We start from the raw sequence: 21,000 nt of genomic DNA on the forward strand, positions 1-21,000 counted from the left end.
CATATACACAATAAACAAATGAACGTGGAATGTGTGAATCCACTCCTTTAAAGTAAACTTTATTTCACTCATATGAGTCCTCACAAATCTGCTTTGAAGTGTGCCGTGATGTATGTTTGACTTCTACGAAGCATGATATAAGCCTCATTCACAATTATTTAGTTATAATAAAAAAATATAATTTGTAATATTTTAATGTTTAAATCTTTAAAAATGTTTCTATTGATGTTCTAGTGCTCTATGGAAACCACACCCACTGCTAAACAAATGAAAGTTACACCACACACCTAACACAACACAACAACACCAAAGAATTCAAAATTACATTAAGACTTTTTTTTTTTACATATATAGGCTATATGTTCAATATATGTTTAATCTCAATGTATACACTTAAAGCAAATAAAGATGAATATAAATACTGACTTGTCTTATATTGATTTGTAAAGGACATTAGCAATAACCTTAATTTACACATTACTTTTAAAACAGTCTTTGCCCACAGTCACAGCATAGTAAACAGTTTTAAACAATCTTTGAATCAGTCTCATAAGAATGATATAGTTAACGATTATTTTGTATAAATTCTTTTGTATGAATGTTCACAGCAAGGTATTGTTTCTTATTTTCTTACTTTTCGAGGCATCTAATCCGTTAATTATTATCCATTAAAAGTTATTTTCATGTGAAACAAATGGTGGAAATTAAAGGCCGTATTTTAAATTCATATTTAAACCAGATATATTTTTAAATATAATCAAATGAAATCATAATATATTTGAAAATTATTGTCTATATATATATTTACATTACATTTATTTAGATTTACATAAATTATATTATATATTAATATATATACGGTATATATATTCGTTTGGTAGTCAATTGAAATCTGTGGGGAAAAAAACTACAACTCCCATTACAATAAAAAAGACCAGCCTTTTTTTACGACAGCAAAATTCTATTGGTTCGCATCTGTTTGACTGACTCCACTCTAGCCAATCAGATGTCTTCAGGATGAACGGAATGTGGGCCACTGACCGGCGTAATGCCAGCGCGAGAAAGTGCCACGACTCCACACAGACATCGACTGACTCCTCAAGCTGGGGATAAGGTTTTTTTTTGTTTTTTTGTTTTGTTTTGTTTTTGCTGGAGTGGTGAGGCAGTTGGTTTCGAGATAATCACTTCTGTTTAAACTCTTCCTGAAGTGATTCATCCAACGGAAATCTGCCGCGAGAAAAGGTGAGATTTAAAGCTTTTGTTATGGCGTTATTCATTATAAGCTTAATTTTTTTTTCAAAAACAATTAACGTTAGCAGTAAACTTGATATCTCCCGTTTATTTTCTCTCTCTTTAACTAGCTCATAACCCCAGTGGGTAGAAGATATCTTATTGTAGTTACGAAGCGAATATCATGACTATAAGAAGTGGTTTCACAATTTGGTTCGAGTGATGCTCTCTTGTAGGCAGACAGTTAACTCCAGCTCTTTTCCTTTGTGAGCTAGAAAAGAAAACTGCATAGTAAATAACAAATTTCGGCTCTAACGGCTTTAATATCTGTGATCCGAGATTTGTTTAAACATAATTTTGATATAGCATTCATACTTAAAGTAACAGCTGTGGAGTTCACAAACTCTCAGCCTTGATTTCTTATTGTACCGGTATGTTCACTGAACAGCAACATTATGAATAGGTGTCAAAAGAGATTATGCAATAAGGAACAAATCCTGTTTCATCTAAAATTAATCAGCCTTTTAATTCAGTTTTATATAGCAAATGTTGAATCTCCCCATAATGTATCCTATTGGCTTTTTAAATTGCTCCCAGTAAAGTTATTGCAAATAAACCATATAATAACTTTAATTATTATTTCTTATAACATATTTAAATATGTAAGACAGAAATAAATGTACTACATAAATGTAGTCTGTCACATTTTACAGACACAATAATTTTCTCCTGTTGCCGTATTTCACTATAAATGAGCAAGTCTGTACAGTAAGTCTAATCTTATAATGATTAAGCTTTTCCATTCATTTTATGTTTCTTGTTTAATCTAATCTAATAATGAATTGGGACCCAATGAAGTCATTAAATATTACAACACAAGAAAACATTGTCAAAGGCTATGGAAAATAGAGCAGTCTGTGCCGCAAATCCAGTTTACCCAAAAACGCAGTTACCGATGGCCACTAAACCTCGTATAGATAGCTTTGTCTAGATTGTTCCTGCTCCTGGGATATGTCAAGTTCACAACTTTTTTTGTGACATATTTGTGCTTTGGTGCATATTTGAAATGTGAGATTGGCTTGAATCCCATTGAAGCAGCAGTGTATAGAAATTTGCAGACTGCAGCACATGGTGGAATGGAAAACTCTCTTACATAACTCCTTTTTTTTTCTTTAACCAGAGTGTTTGCATATCATAGGGAAGCAGCTTTTCATCATAGTTTTTGTTGAAGTTGAGGTTATCACACTTTGACATCTATACTTTCATTTTTTGGTTACATCATGGTCCGCTTCTACCAAATGCAGTGTTTGCATATATTGTATGGAAGAAGCTTTTCTTCAGGTCAACATTGGAAAGCCAACGTAGTATAATGTCTTTGGTGTAAAATTTTAACTAGCACAGCGACAAATATGTGTTTGATAAAGATATTCTGAAGGTAAGAGGGACTTGCATTACTGGAAGCTTTAGGTGCCTTAATGTGGAGCTTTAAAATATATGGAAAATTATGTTTGAATATACCATTATTATTGATATAAAAGTTCACGAAACCTTACACTTTTTTTCTTTTTAATCAGAACGGAAACTAGCAGTCATGGATATCTACGATCCTCAGACCCTTGGAATTGTGGTGTTTGGTGGCTTCATGGTGTTCTCCGCAATTGGGATTGCTTTGGTCTCAACGTTTTCCATGAAGGAGACCTCATATGAAGAAGCTATAGCCAAGCAGCGGAAGGAGCAGGGGAAGACCCTATCCAGCCAACGGTCGGACAAGAAGAAAAAGGACAAGACAGCTGAGAAGAAAACTCGTGCTAAGAAAAAGGAAGATAAGCCCAACGGGAAGCTCCTGGAGTCAGAGGCCACCCCTGAGGTTGCAGAAGTGCCAGCTGAGCCCAGTCCTTCAACTCCTTCATTCCCAGAACAAGTTTCTACACCAGTGCCTAAACAAGAGGCCCCAATTCAGAAATTTCCTCAACCCACCCCTTCTCAGAAGCCCACTCCACCTGCCCCGGCTCAGAAATCTGCTTCGACTGTCCCAACCCAGAAGACAACTCCACCTGCCACGGCCCAGAAATCTGCTGCACCTATCCAAAAGTCTACTCCAGCACCTCCTGCCCAGAAATCCTCTCCAACTCCTTCTGCCCAAAAATCTGAATCACCTCCTCCTACCCAAAAATCTTCACCAGCTCCAGCCCAAAAGTCTGCTCAAGCTGCCCCTACACAGAAATCTGCTTCACCTGCCCCAGACCAGAAAGCCACTCCACTGGCCTCTGCACAAAAATCTGCTCCAACAGTCCCCGCACAAAAATCTGCTCAAACTCAAAAGTCTGCTCCAACTGCCCCAACACAAAAATCCTCTCAACCTACCCCATCCCAAAAGGTTGCTCCAACTGCCCCAACACAAAATGCCTCTCAACCTACCCCATCCCAAAAGGCTGCTCCAACTGCCCCAACACAAAAACCCTCTCAACCTGCCCCATCCCAAAAGGCTGCTCCAACTGCCCCAACACAAAAACCCTCTCAACCTGCCCCATCCCAAAAGGCTGCTCCAACTGCCCCAACACAAAAACCCTCTCAACCTGCCCCATCCCAAAAGGCTGCTCCAACTGCCCCAACACAAAAACCCTCTCAACCTGCCCCATCCCAAAAGGCTGCTCCATCTGCCCCAACACAGAAATCTTCTCAGCCTGCCCAAACCCAAAAGGCTGCTCCAACTGCCCCAACACAGAAGTCTTCTCAGCCTGCCCAAACCCAAAATGATGTTCTAACTGCCCCAACAAAGAAATCTTCACAGCCTGCCCAAACCCAAAATGATGTTCTAACTGCCCCAACAAAGAAATCTTCACAGCCTGCCCCACCTCAAAGGTCTGCTTCAAATGCCCCTACCCAGAAAGCGGTCTCATCTGCCCCAGCCCAGAAAGACACTTCACCAGCCCCGGTGCTGAAATCTTCTCGACCCGACCGAAAACCCAGTCCACCTGCTACAGCCCCTTCCCAAAAAGCTTCTGCAGGTCCTACCCCTCCTGCATCCCATCCTGCTCTTGAAGATGCTCCGCCTGTCCCAGTTCCAAAGGAAAAGAGGAAGAAGAAAGCCAAAGCAGAGTCTGTTTCTGCTGAGATTCAGCCTAAATCTGTGGCTCCATTGGAGACGGTGACCAAAAAGGTTCCTGTCATGGCAGTGCCTCCAGTGGGTACTCCAAAAGCTGTCTCAGCAACTGCTGTGCCTTCCAAAGCAGAAGAGTCCAAACAGGATGCTCCAGCCAAGAAGAAAGGAGGATCCAAGAAGAAGTCAGAGCCAGGTATGCTATTATCTCCACAAAATCACCTATATTAAGTGGTCAGATTATTACTAGGCGGGCTGCACAGACCTATAGGAAAAGGAGGACGCTGCCCCCTTCTGTTTCTTTTTGCAACTGTACATTTTTAGACATTTCTCTTAATTGACATAATAATTAACAATAATAATAATATTATCATTAATAAAAGTAGCTTTCAGTGATAGTCAGTAGGATGCACTAAGGCATCATCAAACCTTAGGAGTCATAGTTTGTTAACTATTCCTCCAGCTTACCCTTCTTGTCTTTCTTTCGCTACATTAAAGGACTAACATGTGCTGCTGAAAATGAATGCTTGCATTACAGTCTTCATAGCCACTTCATAGCCAGGATTTGCCATTTTTTTTATATTTGTCTGATCCATGACAAATGAATTTAGTATGTGCTCTGCAAACGTGGAGCTTGGATTTGAGCCAGTGTTTTCCTTTCATTCCCACATTCTCTGATTGTACATCTCTATATATTAATAATTCTATTATATATTAAAACAATTTATTTTCTTTTGTTTATAAATACTAAATGTTACATATGATGTAATTATATAAATTCAAGAACTTTATTGTCATATGTACTACAGTACAATGAAATTCTTACTTTGCTTACTCCTCTCGAGAATGACAGGGTATAATGGGAACGTATATAACTTACACAGGCAATACAAAGTATGTAAAAAAAAAAAATACAGTAAAGTAAAAATATAAATAATAATAGCTTAAAGAAAGAGATGAAAGAAAGGAAAACAGAACCCGTATGTGAAAAAAAGTCAATAACAGAATAAATGTGTAGTGCAAGTAGCAATAAAGTGACAAAGTGTAAAGTGTCAAGTGGTGATAAAGTGTCAGTGTAAAGACTAGTGTTTAAATTGTCAGTCAGATGCGTTATGAGTGTATGACGGTACAGCAGGTATAGTGCAGATTGCCATTAAACAGGCTTAGTTTATCCTGATGATACAGGTGGAAGTGGCAGTGGGTTTTGACTGTTTTTGTCAGTCTAATGGCCTGGGGGTATAAACTGTTCTGGAGTCTGGATGTTCTGGCTGCAGTGCTCTGGTACCGCTTGCCAGACTTCATGAGGGTGAAGAAATTGTGGATGGGATTGGTGGTGTCCTTGATGATGTTGCAAGCCCATTTCCAGATCCTTTTTTTGTATATGTCCTGTAATGAGGGGGGATCAGTCCCTGTGATTTTCCGTGCCAGATTTATCACCCTCTATAGAGCCTTTCTATCCTGTGTTGTTCTGTTGCCAAACCACACAGCAATGCAGCAAGGTAACATACTCTCCACAGTGCTTCTGTAGAAATTATGGAGAATCTGTGATGACATGCCAAATTTCCTTAGCCTCCTCAGGAAGTACATTCTTTGATAGGCCTAACTAACTAGTTTCTTTGTATTTACTGTCCATTTGAGGTCCTCACAGATATGTGCACACAGGAACTTCTAGCTGCCAACTCTGTCAAGCTCAGCATCAACGATCAGCAGAGGCTGATAAATACGCTCACTCCTCCTCATGTCCACAACCATCTCCTTGGTCTTGCTGATGTTCAATGTGAAATTGTTTGCCTCACACCATGTGACCAGTTCAGACACTTCTTTCCTGTATGCAGTCTCATCATTGTTAGTGATAAGGCAAGTGACTGTGGTGTCATCTGCAAATTTTATGATGTTGTTGTCAGGATGGCTAGCAACATAGATATGAGTGAAAAGAGTGTACAGCAACGGGCTGAGTACACAGCCCTGGGGATTGCCTGTGTTCATTATGATGGTGCTGGAGGTGTGTTTTCCGAGGCGAACATGTTGAGGTCTACTGGTGAGGAAGCTCAGTATCCAGTTACACAGTGCAGAAGACAGGCCCAGGTTATATAACTTTTTTATGAGTTTTGAGGGGATGATATTATTGAATGCTGAACTGTAATCAATGAAAAGCAGTCTTGCACAGCTGTCTTTATTTTCCAGGTGAGTTAGGATTTTGTGAAGGGGTAATGAAATGGCATCCTCTGTTGATATATTAGTCCTGTACGCAAACTGTAATGGGTCAAGGGTGGCTGGTACAATACTTTGAATGTGTTTCTTGACGAGACGCTCAAAACACTTCATGAGAACTGGTGTGAGAGCCACATGTCTGTAGTCATTCAGACTTGAAACTATGTTTTTTGGGGGACAGGGATGATAGTGGTGGACTTGAAACAGACAGGGACTGTAGTCATTAAGAGGGAAGGATTGAAGATGTCACTGGTTACATTGGTTAGACCTGAAGCACAGAGCCTAAGCACACGTCCTGGGATGTTATCTAGAGCTAGGCCTTGCCACAATTTCCTTGGGTCACGTGTAGCATAGTAAGTTTTATATATTTATTATATATTGTATTTATATTTATTATTATATATAGTATTTATATTTATACTTACTTTTTATTTAACATTATCAAAAAAATGCAGTGTAATTTCTTTACGAAGTGTAGCAGAAGCTAATTTTAGACCTGTAATAAAAAAAAATTAAAAAGCCAGTCCAAATGAATATATTCAAGGTAGTATTGCCTCAGTGTGCAATAACCAGGATACTTCTGATAGGTTTGTCAGACCCTTAAATACACAGAGATAAAATTGTTTTTGCTAGACCACACAGATGAGATCTACATGTAATAAACCTCAGAGTGGAGCCTGGAAAAGCTGAAAATATGGTGTATGTGAAGTGGCTGACTCGTAAGTTTATATACGTGTCACTTCCTGATGTCAGTCATCTCGTTCAGAGTACCGTCTGGATTGTTTCTTCTGACAAATAGCGCTGATGTGCTCTATTTCCTTTATGGGCGGGGTTTTGGAATAGCACTACTCCTTATTTGCTGATGTTGGCTCTGATTGGTTGCAGAGAGCACGGAGTGGGTTTCTGTCTGAAGTGCTACTCGCAGGGGAATTGAGGCAGTGAGCTGCATTCTCCTGATCTTGTGCTGGTTTTCATGTACATGTGTGTGCTAGTTCACAGACTCTTAAGCACATAGTCTGAGTTTAATTTAATAACAGTTCCACATTCTGCCTTGCTTTTGATTCTTATGATGTTATGCATAATTTTGACTTCACTTCATTCTCTGTGCCTTTCTCTCTTTTTGCACACTAGTTTTGTCAACTAGAGATTTGAAAAATGACATATATTATCAAAATCGACTAGTCGCACAACACAAAATAGAGCAATACCACTAAAAAATCTAGATAAATCGCTCAGCCTAAGTCTTTAGTTAATTTATTGTTAGAATAGCAAGCTTTTCAGTGTTATTATCATGAAGTAAAACTAATAATTAAAAACATTTATGTTAATTGAAATAAAATGTAAATAACTATTTTGGTTAGTCAACATGTTAAGTTGTAGTAAAATGCAATAGATTTACCAAAACTAAATAAATAAAAACTAATATAAAAATTGTAAATATTTGAATCTTTTAAATTATAATAAAATAACTCCGGTCATGTCTCATTTCTCCAGTTTTTTTTTTTTTAGTTTTTTTTTTTATGTGGTCAAACATTTCTTTCTCAAACTCTTTTGAACTCCTATGCATGCTCACAGAGTCAGTCCTTATGAATTTTCCACTCCACTGTGATGAGGTATTGCTTCGCTTTGGAAAAAGCAGAGAGTTTGTGGCAGCACACAGGTGCGTTTCCGTGGATCCAGAATTCCACTCCTCTTCACGAAGCACAGCCCTCTTGGCCCTGTTCAAACAATACTTTTGCCTCAGCTGCTCCATTAGGGGAGCACACAAAGGCCTTTGGTGACTGGACAATAGGAGTTTATCGTAAGTCCTGGGTGCCATCTCACCCTGGTGCCACACTGCACTCATGGCATGTTGGCACTGTCTAAATAACACGGCGAGTCAAAAAAGAACATGAAAGTGCATACACACACCACTGAACAAGCTTTCAGTACTGTATTATTGTACACAACATTCTCTGGAAGCTGCACTTGTTTTGGTCTGTCTGTTTTATTTTATGACTGTGCTGTTCTCAACATGTTTAATTGGATGCTGGAGATCATGGTCTGGGTGTTTAGGGAATGTTAAGGAGTGTACGATTTGGAGAATTCGCTCATAAATACAATTAATTTAGTTTAGTGGACAGCCTGCTGCGACCAGAGACTGTTTTGCCACAGAGCATTTCTTAGTATTCTGATTTAGTGTGTCTCAAATACAGAATGACACACTGGCACTATGAAGGGATGTAACTGTGTTTTCTCAGTGGATAGCTGTTAAAGTTACAGGTTGTAGGACCTGCCACTAGAGGGCGCACTACCAAAACAATAGTAATCGCGTGGTTTGATGACGCTAAGGAGCGTGGAATGATGGAATTTGTTGTCTTCTACACAACCGCTGACGACCATCAATCAGACGGAAAGATAAATCTTGGATTTAACACGAGTTCTATGATTTGCACAAGTAGATTACATACAAAGTCAATGCAAAGATGCGATCAGACTATGGATCAAATGCACCCTCGCGGAGGTCTAGAGATGCGATGCCCCGCGTTTGGCGTGTGTGCCCCATAATACTAATCTTGTTGATCGTTAAAATAGCATGCGTTTCCTGTAAAGATAACAATCAAAACAACCCACCTGTCATGTAAAACATGCGAGATCAGCATCTCTTTCTAGTTGAAGTTTGTCGCGAAGCTGCTTCCGCATTTGTCCAGACACTGTTGTCATGTGACTTCTACGTCAGCAAAGGGTAACTAACGTCATTGACAGGCGACTGCTCTACTCCGTGTCACTGTTTAGAATGGGAATTTTCTCATGATTTACAAGTAGTTGAAAACATTAGAGATATTGTTAGTAATCAGCTGGACAAAATATATAACACTAGCCTAGTGGTTTTGGGATATTTTAATGCAAATATCTTACAAATTGTACCTTTAACTCTGTGAGTTTTGTCATTTGTATCGGTTATCTGTTTTTTGTTTCTTTCTCTCTAGCGGTGGCTGCAGACCCCGTGGACAGTCCACTGTTCCTGCCTTACAAGGCCCTGCTTTCCACGGTGAGGAGTATGGTGTTCAGTGAAAGAGAGGCCCAGCAGCTCATTGAGGTTCTGTCTGATAAGGCTGGCATTATTCAGGAGACATGGCACAAGGTATGGCCAACTTCCTAAAATCATATAATCTTGTTTTATATTTTTAAATGAGTAATCTTTCATTTTCTGTCACTGTATTTAAACTCAACCAAGAGGTTTGACTAAACAGAGTTTTATGTATGTTTATAGGCCACACAGAAGGGTGATCCAGTAGTTGTGCTGAAGAAACAGCTGGAAGAACGAGACAAGCAGCTGGCAGCTGAGCAGGAGGACTCAGCAGCTGTTAAAAGCCGACTGAGGGATTTGACTAAAGTGAGGCTTGAAACACTCATGCCAGTCTAAAAAATAATCACATACAAATTAGGAAAAGTTTGATATGTGCACATGCATTAAGCCTTAAATGGACTCTATTGGAGGAAAACTGGCTAGTTTCTTGATTAAATATTTAGCTTTGGTCTGATGGTGATAATGCCAAAGTTTAAACCTACACTACCATTCAAAAGATTGGGGTTGGTAATGTTGAAAACAATAATTACCTTTGACCAGTTAATGAGTCCTAATTGATTATAAAGTAATCATTTCTTTAAAATTTTGAATGCTTGTCAATGTTTTTACCAGCTATACACAACCCTTGAACTAGAAGCCCCAAGTATTGTGATGGCCTGTTTTCACGCCAGATCATGACCAGCGTATGATTTATGTTTGTTGTGTAGGAGCTCTCTGTGGAGAAGTCAAAGGTGGCATCTGTAGAGACCAGGCTGAGCTCTCAGCTGAGTAAACGAGAGCAGGACATCATCGCCCTGCAAGCACGCATGCAGGCCAGTTATCAAGACCACCTTGCGGACACTCAGCAACTTAATGCCAAAGTGAGATTCTCTGCTGTACACCTGCATGGTAGCAAGACTCTCTAAAAAGTCACGTGATTACAAGGACATCTAGTAAAATATTTGTTTAATAAGACAGAAAAAAAAGAAGAAAAAAAGATAAATCTCAAATGATGAGATGACCAAACAATTTTTCTTCTAAAATATGCATTTATTTGTTACACATTGTAACATAGATGGAAGTTTTCTCATTAACGTTAGATATAAGTGAATGCATTAAATTTAACGGGATTAGATGCTTTTGATTAATCATATTAGTGAGCTTTGGCAGCCCTGATATTTACGTGATGTGCTTAAGCCCTTTTTGCTCCTCCTTAGATCTTGGCTCTCCAGGACCAGCTGGAGAAAGGCCCTAATGCTCAGCTGGCCCGACTACAGCAGGAGAACTCTATCCTCAGAGATGCGCTCAATCAAGCCACCAGTCAGACGGAGAGCAAGTACGAACCTACAGCTCCTGCCAAACCCAATAATGGCTTGCTTTCTTAATTCATCTGTTTCACAATAGTGACAGACATTAAAACAAATCTGTCTTTCATATTTCTTTCATTAGTGTAAAAAAATTGTTGCAAATAATGTTTCATGTTGATTTTTTTTTTTTTTTTTTGACCGATTAGACAAAATGCTGAATTGGCCAAACTGCGCCAGGACTGCATTCGACTGAATAAGGAGCTGGTGGAGAAGAACGAGACCTTGCAGGCTGACGAACAGCTCAGGAAAAATCTGGAATCCAGAGCTGCCATGGCTGAGAAACAACTGACCCAGCTGCAGGTCAGATACTCGCCCTTCTTTGCACCACAGAGGCCAATCATTCTGTGGTTTAGTTTGTGGACTTGTTGTTAGTTTTGTGATGCCTCTTATGAAAGTCCCAAATGACACACTAATTCTCATCAAACCTGTCCCAGCATGAGCACCAGCCTCATTAGAGCTTTCTTCTGCCCCTCGCTGGGCTGTTTTAGAGAAACTTAGTTTCTTGTGTATTTAAGAAGCTTGTTTAAGCTTGCTGGTAAAGCTGAGGCTTAGCAACTTAGATTGCATTTAAGGTACACATTTTGTCAGTTCTTGCTTTCTCTAGGTATTGAACCTATGACCTTGGTGTTGCTTGCGCTATACTCTACTGTTTGAGATATTACCTGTTTGGCTCATAGAGACTCTGAATTTAGTGACATTGTGCGACCAAATCTGAACTGTTTTCATGCTTTGTCCCCTGCAGGCGAACTGTGTGAGCAGTGAACAGGCCCTGCAGAAGCGTCTGGAGGAAGTGAGTGAGGAGCTCAGACAGACCCAGAGCAGCAGAAACAGCCTTCAGACACAGCTTGAACAAGCTCAGAAAGACGCCACTGCTCTAGCAGGTCAGCACCCACTTGGTTCTTTAGCAAGGATGTACTCTGTAGAACCACAAGATTCAGTCTGTTTTAAAAACATTTCTTTATAAATGAAAAAGATGATTAGATCTGAGCTGCAAATCGTGCAAGGTGTAATGCTTCCAGTATCCACAATGTGTCCTTCAACAAAACATTTAACGTCAGGCAGGTCCGGCTCCAGAATCAAATCACTGAGGGTGCTTTTTTGTGGAGTATATGTTGCTTTAGACAAAAGCATCAGTGAAGTTATTAACTAGTCTTTGAAAAAAATGAGTCCGCTTCGTCACTGCATTGTTTCAGAGGCTCAAGCTCGTGTGGCCAGTATGGAGGCGGAAATGAAAGAGCAGACCAGACAGTTGGAGAGTCTGCAGAGCCATCTGAAACTGCTGGAGGCGAGCCAGAACAAAGAACAGAACCACAATTCAGAGGTGACATACTTTCTGAGATGTGTCAAATTGAATAAATGGGTCAAAGTTTGTTAAACATTATGTAAATTATGGTTGTGACTGTGAGGTAATTTGCATGTGTAATATTTACAGGCTTTGATGGCTGAACTGGAGCAAGCAAAGTCTAGGTAAGATAAAAGGCCATATTTGCTTGAGACGCAAAAAATTGTGCAAGTTGTTAAGACTTGTTTTCAGATGGTGATGAAATGTTTTTTTTCTCCAGTGACACTTTTTTTTTTTTTTTGCATTAGTCATATCATTTTTGTACAGTTTAACAAAAAAATGCATCAATAAATTTGAACATGAATACACATTGTTTGCTTAATCTCAAGCCTGAAGGAGAAAGAAGAGGAACTGATCCAACTCAAGAACATCAGCGCCAATCAGGTGAAGCCGAACATACTGCATTTTAGACATTTTCAGCACATTTTAGTATTTCATTTGCAACTTCGGCTTTTAATATGTGAAGCAGGTGATTTGTTGTGCCACCTTATTTGAACCAATCACATGTCCTCTTCAGGTGGATAACACAACAAAGGTGCAGCAGTTGCAGCACAGGTACTATAGTGATGTTTTCTGATGCTTCATTAATACATTTAAGTAGTGTATTTGAATGATTCAAAATTTTATTTGATCCTTTCCTTTGAATTGTAGCATTAAGGAAAAGGAAGACCAAATAGCAACTCTTCAGGGAGAGCTCCAACAGCTTAAAGAAAAAAGCTCAGACCTCACCGGAGTAAGTTTAACATATGCAAACCCTCACACTACAAACAATAATTCAGTTTAGACTTAACCGTTAATCCTATTTTTTTATTAACATGATTCCTAGCCTGAAAACACAGAAATGCTGGAACAGCTTCAAAACAGGTATGTGATGCAAACAACAGCTTCAAATTCACGTGTTTTTCTCATTCTCTTATTAAGATTTAATGCCATATGTTCTCTTCTTCCTGTTCCCGTAGTTTAAAAGAAAGAGAGTCTCAGGTGGCTCTGTTTGAAGAAGAGATGAAGCAGTGTAAAGAACAGTATGACACTAAAGTAAGTGAGACTGTTATTCTCTTAGTACATCTGACTTTTAAAGCTGAAGTGTATAAATGTTAGTTTGAAACAACTCCCCATTTTCTAATAATGCACTCTTGATTTACAGCTGGCAGAGAGCACAACTAAGCTGGAGTCACTACATAAAAGGTACATATTCAGTCCTACTGAAGGCCACTGCATGTTTATGCTCCTGTCAGCCACCCACATTAACACCATTCTGTGAGAAATCTTCCTTCACAAAGCCAAGTGGTTTTTCTAATGTGTTTCAGTGTCACTGAAAAAGAGAGCCTGGTGACATCACTACAACAGGACGTGCAGCAGCTCAAGGAACTAAATCAGTCACAAGGCAAGAGCTGCGTAAGTAGCCAACTGAGACAACCATGGACGTGCTTGTCATTCTTGTACACAGTGATTCATAAAACATGCGTAGGCACACATTTTTATCTCATGTCAGCTGGGTATATGTACAAAGCTGCTTGTTGAAGTGTTTTTCCATTTTTATTTCAGGACTTTTAAAGAACTGTAGATAGGTTTTTCTGTAAAAATATATGTAAATGGATATGGTCATCATTTTACTCAACAGTTTTTAGTTTTAAAGAAACCTCAAGTAATTTATGTTTCATGTTAATCCACTATTTCTTCCAGTGTCTCAAATCTTTTTATTTTTTGAATTTCTGTGCTTAGATTTGCTTATTTGTTGGTTTTAGAGGTGTTAATGTGAATATTGTGTTCAGTTGTCACTGAGCATTTAATGTCATTACAGGAAGGTTTGGAGGACATGCTGAAATCTGTCCAAGCGGAGTCCAGAGAAGTTCTTCATTCTCTTTTCCCACACATCAACATAGAGACGACGCAGGTGTCTAGGATTTCAGTTTTCTTGTGGTTTCATTTCTCAGTTTTGTTTTTGGATCCACGTGTAATATTGGTTTTGGAAAAGCAAAGACACGTAACATCAGTCCCTCTATACATACAGTATCATTCAAGAGTTTATTCACCAAGGCTGCATTTAAATGGTAGCATACATAATCCACTGTGAATGCTAGCTAATCCTGAGTCTCTCATTCTTTTTCTTCAGACCAGTTGGCTTCAAGACTTTGCTGTGAAAGCACAAGAGGTGTTAAATAGAAAGCAACAGAGCCAAGAATCCCAGCAAAGCACAGAGATGGTGGTAAGTGTGCTGTGGTTTGTGGCCTTGTGCCATTATCATCTTAACGTGGCTCTTTGTTGCCCCCTACTGGGGATGAAAGGCATATTTGTGGTAACTACAATGCTGTTTTTATTATTAGGAGATAATGGGGAAACTACAGGCAGCCCAAGAGAGTCAGTCCACATTACAGTCTGAGTGTGAACAGTACAGGAGCGTACTGGCTGAGACGGTCAGATTATACACCAAGCATCTGTGTCAACAAAGCCTTAATGGGAATGAGATCAAGAATGTGATTTGTTTCCTGATGTTCTTTAGGAGGGGATGCTGAAAACACTTCAAAAGAGTGTAGAGGAGGAGGAGAGAGTGTGGAAGACCCAGATAATGGAGTCAGAGGAGAAACTGAGAATGGTAGGTTTATTCACTGTACAATAATAATGAAGAAGCTTTATTCTTTTTTTCTTTGATTTAATAGAAAATAGACATTTTGGTTATGATTTTGGTATCCAAGTGTTATGGAACATGTTCATAATATTTCAGGGAGAGTTTGGTGGCTCATTCCTCCTCCAAGTGAATGTGAACGTTTCAGTGTGTTATTTTAAGTTTTCAATCTGTCGTTTTATGTAGGAACTCAAAAAGGTGCAGGAATTAGAAGAGACAACAGAGAGCTTGAGAGAGGAGAACCAGAGAACCCAGCAGGTACAGATTTCACCTGTGGAAATGAGTTTTTGTACAGTAGGACACTATAGGAATACCCTCACACTCTCTCTCTTCCTCCCCCATTTTCCCTCCCTCCCTCATTAAGATCAGCTCCAACAAACTGTTCCTTTTATACACTTACTTTCACAAAGCAATGAGAAGCATTATACATGGATGTGCATACGGTTGCTGAGCTTTAATAAGAATAAAACCGTATATTAAAAGCTAACAAAGGCAGTAGCATTTACAAACAACCGTGTATCTAAAAGTATGAGACAACAGCAAAGAAACATACCATTAAGAGCCGTTCTTGCACAGGTTCAGCGCGATCCTCTTCATTAATATTCTCTGTGTCTCAATCAGGCTCAAATTAATAAGCAATATAGAGAGTGTCTGTTTACAATACAACCGGAGCACATTCTGAGCTTGAGGGCCGGGATGTTCAGATGCGCTCGAGGCAGTCTAAGCGAAACACCCTGAGAGCCAGCTGACCAATCTCCGCCCATCATGTATTTCTGAGGGAGGGGTTTCATAATAACGGGAAATAAATCTAGGTGTTTGTCAGAGAAGGGATAGATTGGTGTGGAATAAAGGTAAATTACGTGAAAAATACTGTGTTTTTAAAAAAATGAAGCATGAAAACGTTACACTACCCCCATAAACACAATCAAGAAAAAAAAAACAGTAAACCACCTCTTTAAACATGCATCACTTCGTCAGACAGGTTCTATTTAAATGATTTCTTGATTTAACCGGTCTGACAGTAATCAGACCTGGGTGTGGCTAGTGACATTCAACTTCGCTTTCTAAAATAATCTGCTTGATCACAGTTCTTCATGAATGAAGTCATAATTTAAAAACTGCATTTTGTATTACCTTGCATTATCTTTGTGTAATATACAATTAGTTTGATGATCTGAATCTTTTAAGTGTGGCAAATATGCAAAAAATATGCTTTCACCAGAAATTGTCATTTAGTCTTATGTAACAATCCATTTTTCCCCCTGTGCAGCTGGAGGAGAAAGTGATGTTGCTCGAGGCCCAATTGAAGAAACCGCTCCAGTCAGTGTCCACTGACACCCAGAGTCATTCAGAAGAGATAACACATGTGAGCGCACACTCCTGCCTAAATGCTTAGTCTGTAAAACACAATATGAGATACAGAAACCAAGCCATATTAGTCAGTCATTCAGTGCATTTTATTTTTTCACTTTTTTAATAGCAGTTTTGCCCTTGTTGAAGAGGTTGTTTAACGTCTGACGTGGTTGTGAAAAGATCTTGAGATCTAGTTCTGCTCTGCCAGTTAACAGTTAAATTTATTTGTTTTCAGTTGAAGCAAGTTTTAGCAGATTCTGAAAGACAGCTGAGTGCGGCCCAGAAGGAGATACAGACGCAGAGGGAGGAGCTTTCGCAGGTTGGTCTCTCTTGCAGTCCAAAGTATTTGCTACAGGTTTACACCTACTATTCTTTGTTTACCCACAATCATATGCCAAACAGGAGATTATGCCAAGGAAAATAAACAAAGTTGGTTTTGTTGAGTGACCGCTTTTATTTCCAGATCAGGCAGCAACTGGGTGACGTGACAAAGCGAGCTCAGGGAGTGGCTGAGAACGGGCAGCCTGAGGCGGAGGAGTGTCAGGTTAGGGTGCGACACAGAAAAGCACCCTGCACCTCACTTGGCAGTTTTCGATAGAGTTTTCCGTACTAACTATGGCTATATCTCAAAACCTATCAAGTCTTCCAAAAATTGTTGACTTGAATACTGCTTACTTTGTTGAATTAGGAGACACAGTTGCCGAATAGTAAAGTTAATTCAAATGTATTTTAATAGTTCATTTCATTCTACACATTGAGATGACTTTACCCTATGCAAGAGACTATATTTATGTGCCATATGTTATTCTCCCTATCCAGTACTGCCAATGAGGGGATTTTTTTTAACACCTAATTTTAACCACTCATATTTCAGCGTTTTCTTTTCAGCAGCTTCTGTTAACCCAGGCACCTGTTTTCATCTCTGAATATCTGCACTCTTGGGTTCTTTCTGTCGCTCACCTTTTTTAACCACTAACATTTGTCTTTTGTATTTGAAACTCATACTACTATGAAGATCCTACTCTTTTTGGAATATTTGATGCTTGTTTTCACTCTTATTTTCTGGATGCATTGTGCACTAATGCAGCTCTTGTGTTGGCTGGCATGGGAAGGGTTTGCAGTATTTCACTGATTAACTAAAATAACTTATCTACTTGGATGGTATTTTTGGTTGGGTCAGGTCCAAGCTCAGCTGGAGCAGACATTGGAAAAACTGCAAGGTGAACAGGCTCTAACCCAGCAGCTCTCTGCAGAAGTGGAGCAGGTACAGTGGTGTTCAAGATCCTGTTTCGTCTAGATTTCTAAAAACATGTTAATTTATTAAACGCATTATTCCATCCTTTATAGGCTCAGGAAGCCCTCAAAAGCCATCTAGAACAAATGAAGGTAGCTGAAGAATCTGCATCCATGGAGGATGTTGTTCAGCTGAAGGTATTTTTGAACTTTGAAAAGCTGATAACCAGTATAATGTTTTTTTTTCTTTAAAGGTGCTAAGAAAGCACTTCAGCTGGGAATGACAATGTCAAATACCAACATCTGATGATGGTACTAGATTTCTATATTTCCAAAAAGTGGCAAAGGAATGAACTAAATGTAAAGTGTATGAAGTGAATCCAGTTATAAATGGAAGATATAATCATTGGTTTTGGTTTAAAAATAGAAATGTCCAAACTGTATTTAGAATGTAAGATGTAAAACTGGTCACACAAGACTTACCCGTGTGTATTTATTGAAAGGAGAAGAATTGCCTTAACATGCTCTTTGTAGGTGTTTCTTGACCGTTAAACATGGTTCCCACGGGTCCTTCAAATCATTGAAAGTTTGTGAATCTGGAAAAACTATATTTCAAGGTCCTGGAAAGTTTTTGAAAACAAGCTTACGTAGATACATGTCATTGAAAATGCTTGAATTTATTTTGCGGAATAAGTTTTCAAAAAAAGAATTATTCCCTCCGGTCCGCTAATGTGTTATTTCACCAACACTTCAGTGCCTATGCATGTTAGCTTGCTTGATTTATGTTAGTTACGTGCATTTAAGTGTTAAGTGTTTCCTGTGTGAGGTAGTTGTGTTGTTTGTTGCTATGACGTTCATGCACATGAATCTACTACAATGGTACCTCAAACGTCTCTCTCTCTCTCACACACACACACACACACACACACACACACACACTCTGTTAAACATTGCAAAATAGGCTGAAACCACTGAAACGTGATGCCTGGGAGATGCAAGTTTCAAAATGTTTGGCTCACCAAAGAATGTACAAAGAATGGCTTGCCAGAGATGAAAACTGAATGTATCTTAAAATGTAACCTTGCTCGCACTTGAAATCTGTCCCCACATTAACAGGGTGGCCACGAGTTCTTAAAATGTTTAAAATAAGGTTTTCCACATAAAGGGCCTTTAAAAGTCTTAAATGTTTTAAATTTAATATTTGGCAGAAATCTTGGTCCGTTTCTAAATCGTTTCAGTTCACTGGAACCTTCGCTCCCTGATAAATCCCACAATGCAGCACAAAAAAATAGGGAGCATCGGTGCTCACTATGCTCCCTTACCTTATTTACATTTAACAAATTCAATATAAAATTTTCCATATGTAAAATAATTTGTGATTTCAATCAGAAGTTTGGTTTTAAATTTCATATAGGTGATATTAAAAAGGTTTTAAAAATTCTTAAATCTAACTTATTCATTGACACCCTGATTAAACCTTGGATTTGAGGGTATTGGACCTGGAAAGTCCTTGAATTTGAAGTTAACCAAGCTTCGGGAACCCTGGTTAAAGCGATACTGTGGAAATGGTTTTCTCAAAGTAAATTAATGGCTATTTTTAAAAACCACTTTCTAGATAAAATATTGTAACTTTCATCAAATATCATTTTGAAAGATTGTATAGAATTTGATTTATCAATTTATTTATGTAATGTCTTGTTAAAGGGATAGTCCACAAAATGAAAATTCTGTCATTAATTAATCACCCTCATGTTGTTCCAAACCTGTAAGACATTTGTTCATCTTCGGGAAAACAAATTAAGATATTTTTGATGGAATCTGAGAGCTCTCTGATCCTCCCATAGACAGCAAGGATGCTTACACGATAAAGTTCCAGTAAATACAAACAATGGTGGCAAGGTGATGCGGAGGAGACAAATTGTTGAATAAAGTTGTTATTTTTGTTTTCTTTGTGCGCACATTTTTTTCATAGCTTTGTAAAATTACAGTTGAACTCCTGATGTCACATGGATTATTTTACTAAAGTCCTTGCAATATTTCTGGACCTTTATTGTGTAAGGATCATTGTTGTCTATTGGAGAGTCAGAGAGCTCATGGGATGCATCAAAGATATCTTCATTTGTGTTCAGGTATAAAACCACATGAGGGTGAGTAATTAATGATCATTTTCATTTTTGGGTGAACTAACCCTTTAAATTGTGTACAGTTCACTTAGGTATTATTATTATTATTATTAAGACTTTGTAAATCTTATTATTCTTGAGCTTGCTTTTGATCGAAAGAAGAGGGAAAAGGTGTCAAATCACTCAAAAAATTATGTAACGATTAAGCACTTTTCAATTATAACTGAAGATCTTGTGTAATTGTTATTGAAATAAGATTATTTGTATGTACTTTATTTACTTTATAACATGGCAATAAAAAATGAGCACTTTTTATGTTTGACTTTGTCCTTGCATACTAGAAGAGCTTTATCTGAAATGTTTCTTGTTTAACTGTTAGAAGTGAGTTTCTATGTAAATCCCTAACGCTCACGACTTCGTTTTAGGAGTGTCTAGAGAAGGAGCGAAAGATGACCAAAGATTTGGGCAAGGCAGCCACCAAACTTCAACAGCTGCTAAGAAACAGTCAGGACCAACTTTCCAAAGAGAAAGAGAAAGTCAGGACTCTGCAGGATCAACTGCAAGACAAGGTACAAACATCATACAAATTTGTAAAAAGTCTATAAGGACAAATAACTGCAAGCCTGTGTTAACATAGTTTATGTTCTTTGTTTTTCAGGAAGGTGATGGAGAATTGAAGCAAGGCACTTCTGTTTGAGGTGTAAAACTAAACAAATTGCCAAAAATTGCCTTAAAATGACCAAAATGAAGCATTCCAAATTTTCTTCCCTTTTTTTTGTCACTATAATTTTGGGAGAAATTGTTTGAAGACTTTAGAGAAATCTAACTCATGCAAACATTTTATTCTGGAGATGTGCTGGAACTATTTTCACTTCACATTCCATCTGAAATGTCAGAAAATATTCTTCAACTGCCTTATATTCTTAGTGTTCCCACACCTTTCCTCCTGATGTCAAGTGTTAAAAGGGAAATGCATGTGCGTTATGCGTACAATAACTAGTGCAATTAATTTCTTGTAAGTGAAGGAGTATGCATAATTGTGTTGGTACATGGGTTCAGCATTTGAAATGCCCACTCTGTATTTGGCTTCAACACTATTGTAGTAAGTTCGATAATAAATAATAAATGACAACATAGCTTTATTTTACTGTCATGTTTATTTCTTTTTTGTTATTTAAAGAAATAGTTCTCCCAAAAATGAAAATGTACTCAGCCGCTGGTCAAACAAGATGAAGATAAATTGTGTCTTCATCAGAACAGATTTGGAGAAATGTAGCATTATATCGCTTGTATATCGCTCCTCTGCACTGAATGTGTGATGTAGTAATGGGAGACCAAATAGCTGGTATAAATATATTTGTTTTAACTT

At 38.4% G+C, this 21,000-nt stretch overlaps 1 protein-coding gene across 4 annotated transcripts; it reads left to right on the plus strand.

Annotated features, from left to right (window-relative positions):
• Nucleotides 1-1,024: 1,024 nt before the first annotated feature.
• On the plus strand, nucleotides 1,025-20,767 carry rrbp1a (ribosome binding protein 1a). 4 transcript variants are annotated; one of them, XM_052572193.1, is made up of 30 exons: nucleotides 1,037-1,242; nucleotides 2,805-3,644; nucleotides 3,699-4,526; nucleotides 9,511-9,665; nucleotides 9,795-9,917; nucleotides 10,319-10,471; nucleotides 10,808-10,926; nucleotides 11,104-11,257; nucleotides 11,700-11,838; nucleotides 12,151-12,278; nucleotides 12,390-12,424; nucleotides 12,629-12,683; nucleotides 12,817-12,854; nucleotides 12,951-13,032; nucleotides 13,126-13,163; nucleotides 13,259-13,334; nucleotides 13,444-13,484; nucleotides 13,607-13,694; nucleotides 14,101-14,193; nucleotides 14,413-14,505; nucleotides 14,624-14,713; nucleotides 14,800-14,892; nucleotides 15,109-15,180; nucleotides 16,193-16,288; nucleotides 16,511-16,594; nucleotides 16,739-16,819; nucleotides 17,456-17,539; nucleotides 17,623-17,706; nucleotides 20,057-20,200; nucleotides 20,290-20,767. In XM_052572193.1, the coding sequence occupies exons 2-30, from the start codon at nucleotides 2,822-2,824 to the stop codon at nucleotides 20,326-20,328; spliced, it is 4,128 nt and encodes a 1,375-aa protein (XP_052428153.1). In that variant the 5' UTR covers nucleotides 1,037-1,242; nucleotides 2,805-2,821; the 3' UTR covers nucleotides 20,329-20,767. The 4 variants fall into 4 exon arrangements, with proteins under 4 accessions (XP_052428152.1, XP_052428153.1, XP_052428155.1 ...); XM_052572195.1 differs by having other exon boundaries at nucleotides 2,805-3,607; nucleotides 3,716-4,526; XM_052572192.1 differs by having other exon boundaries at nucleotides 1,025-1,242; nucleotides 2,805-4,526.
• Nucleotides 20,768-21,000: the final 233 nt, after the last annotated feature.

Source organism: Carassius gibelio, chromosome B13 (genome assembly GCF_023724105.1).
Source record: "Carassius gibelio isolate Cgi1373 ecotype wild population from Czech Republic chromosome B13, carGib1.2-hapl.c, whole genome shotgun sequence".
NCBI lineage: Eukaryota > Metazoa > Chordata > Actinopteri > Cypriniformes > Cyprinidae > Carassius > Carassius gibelio.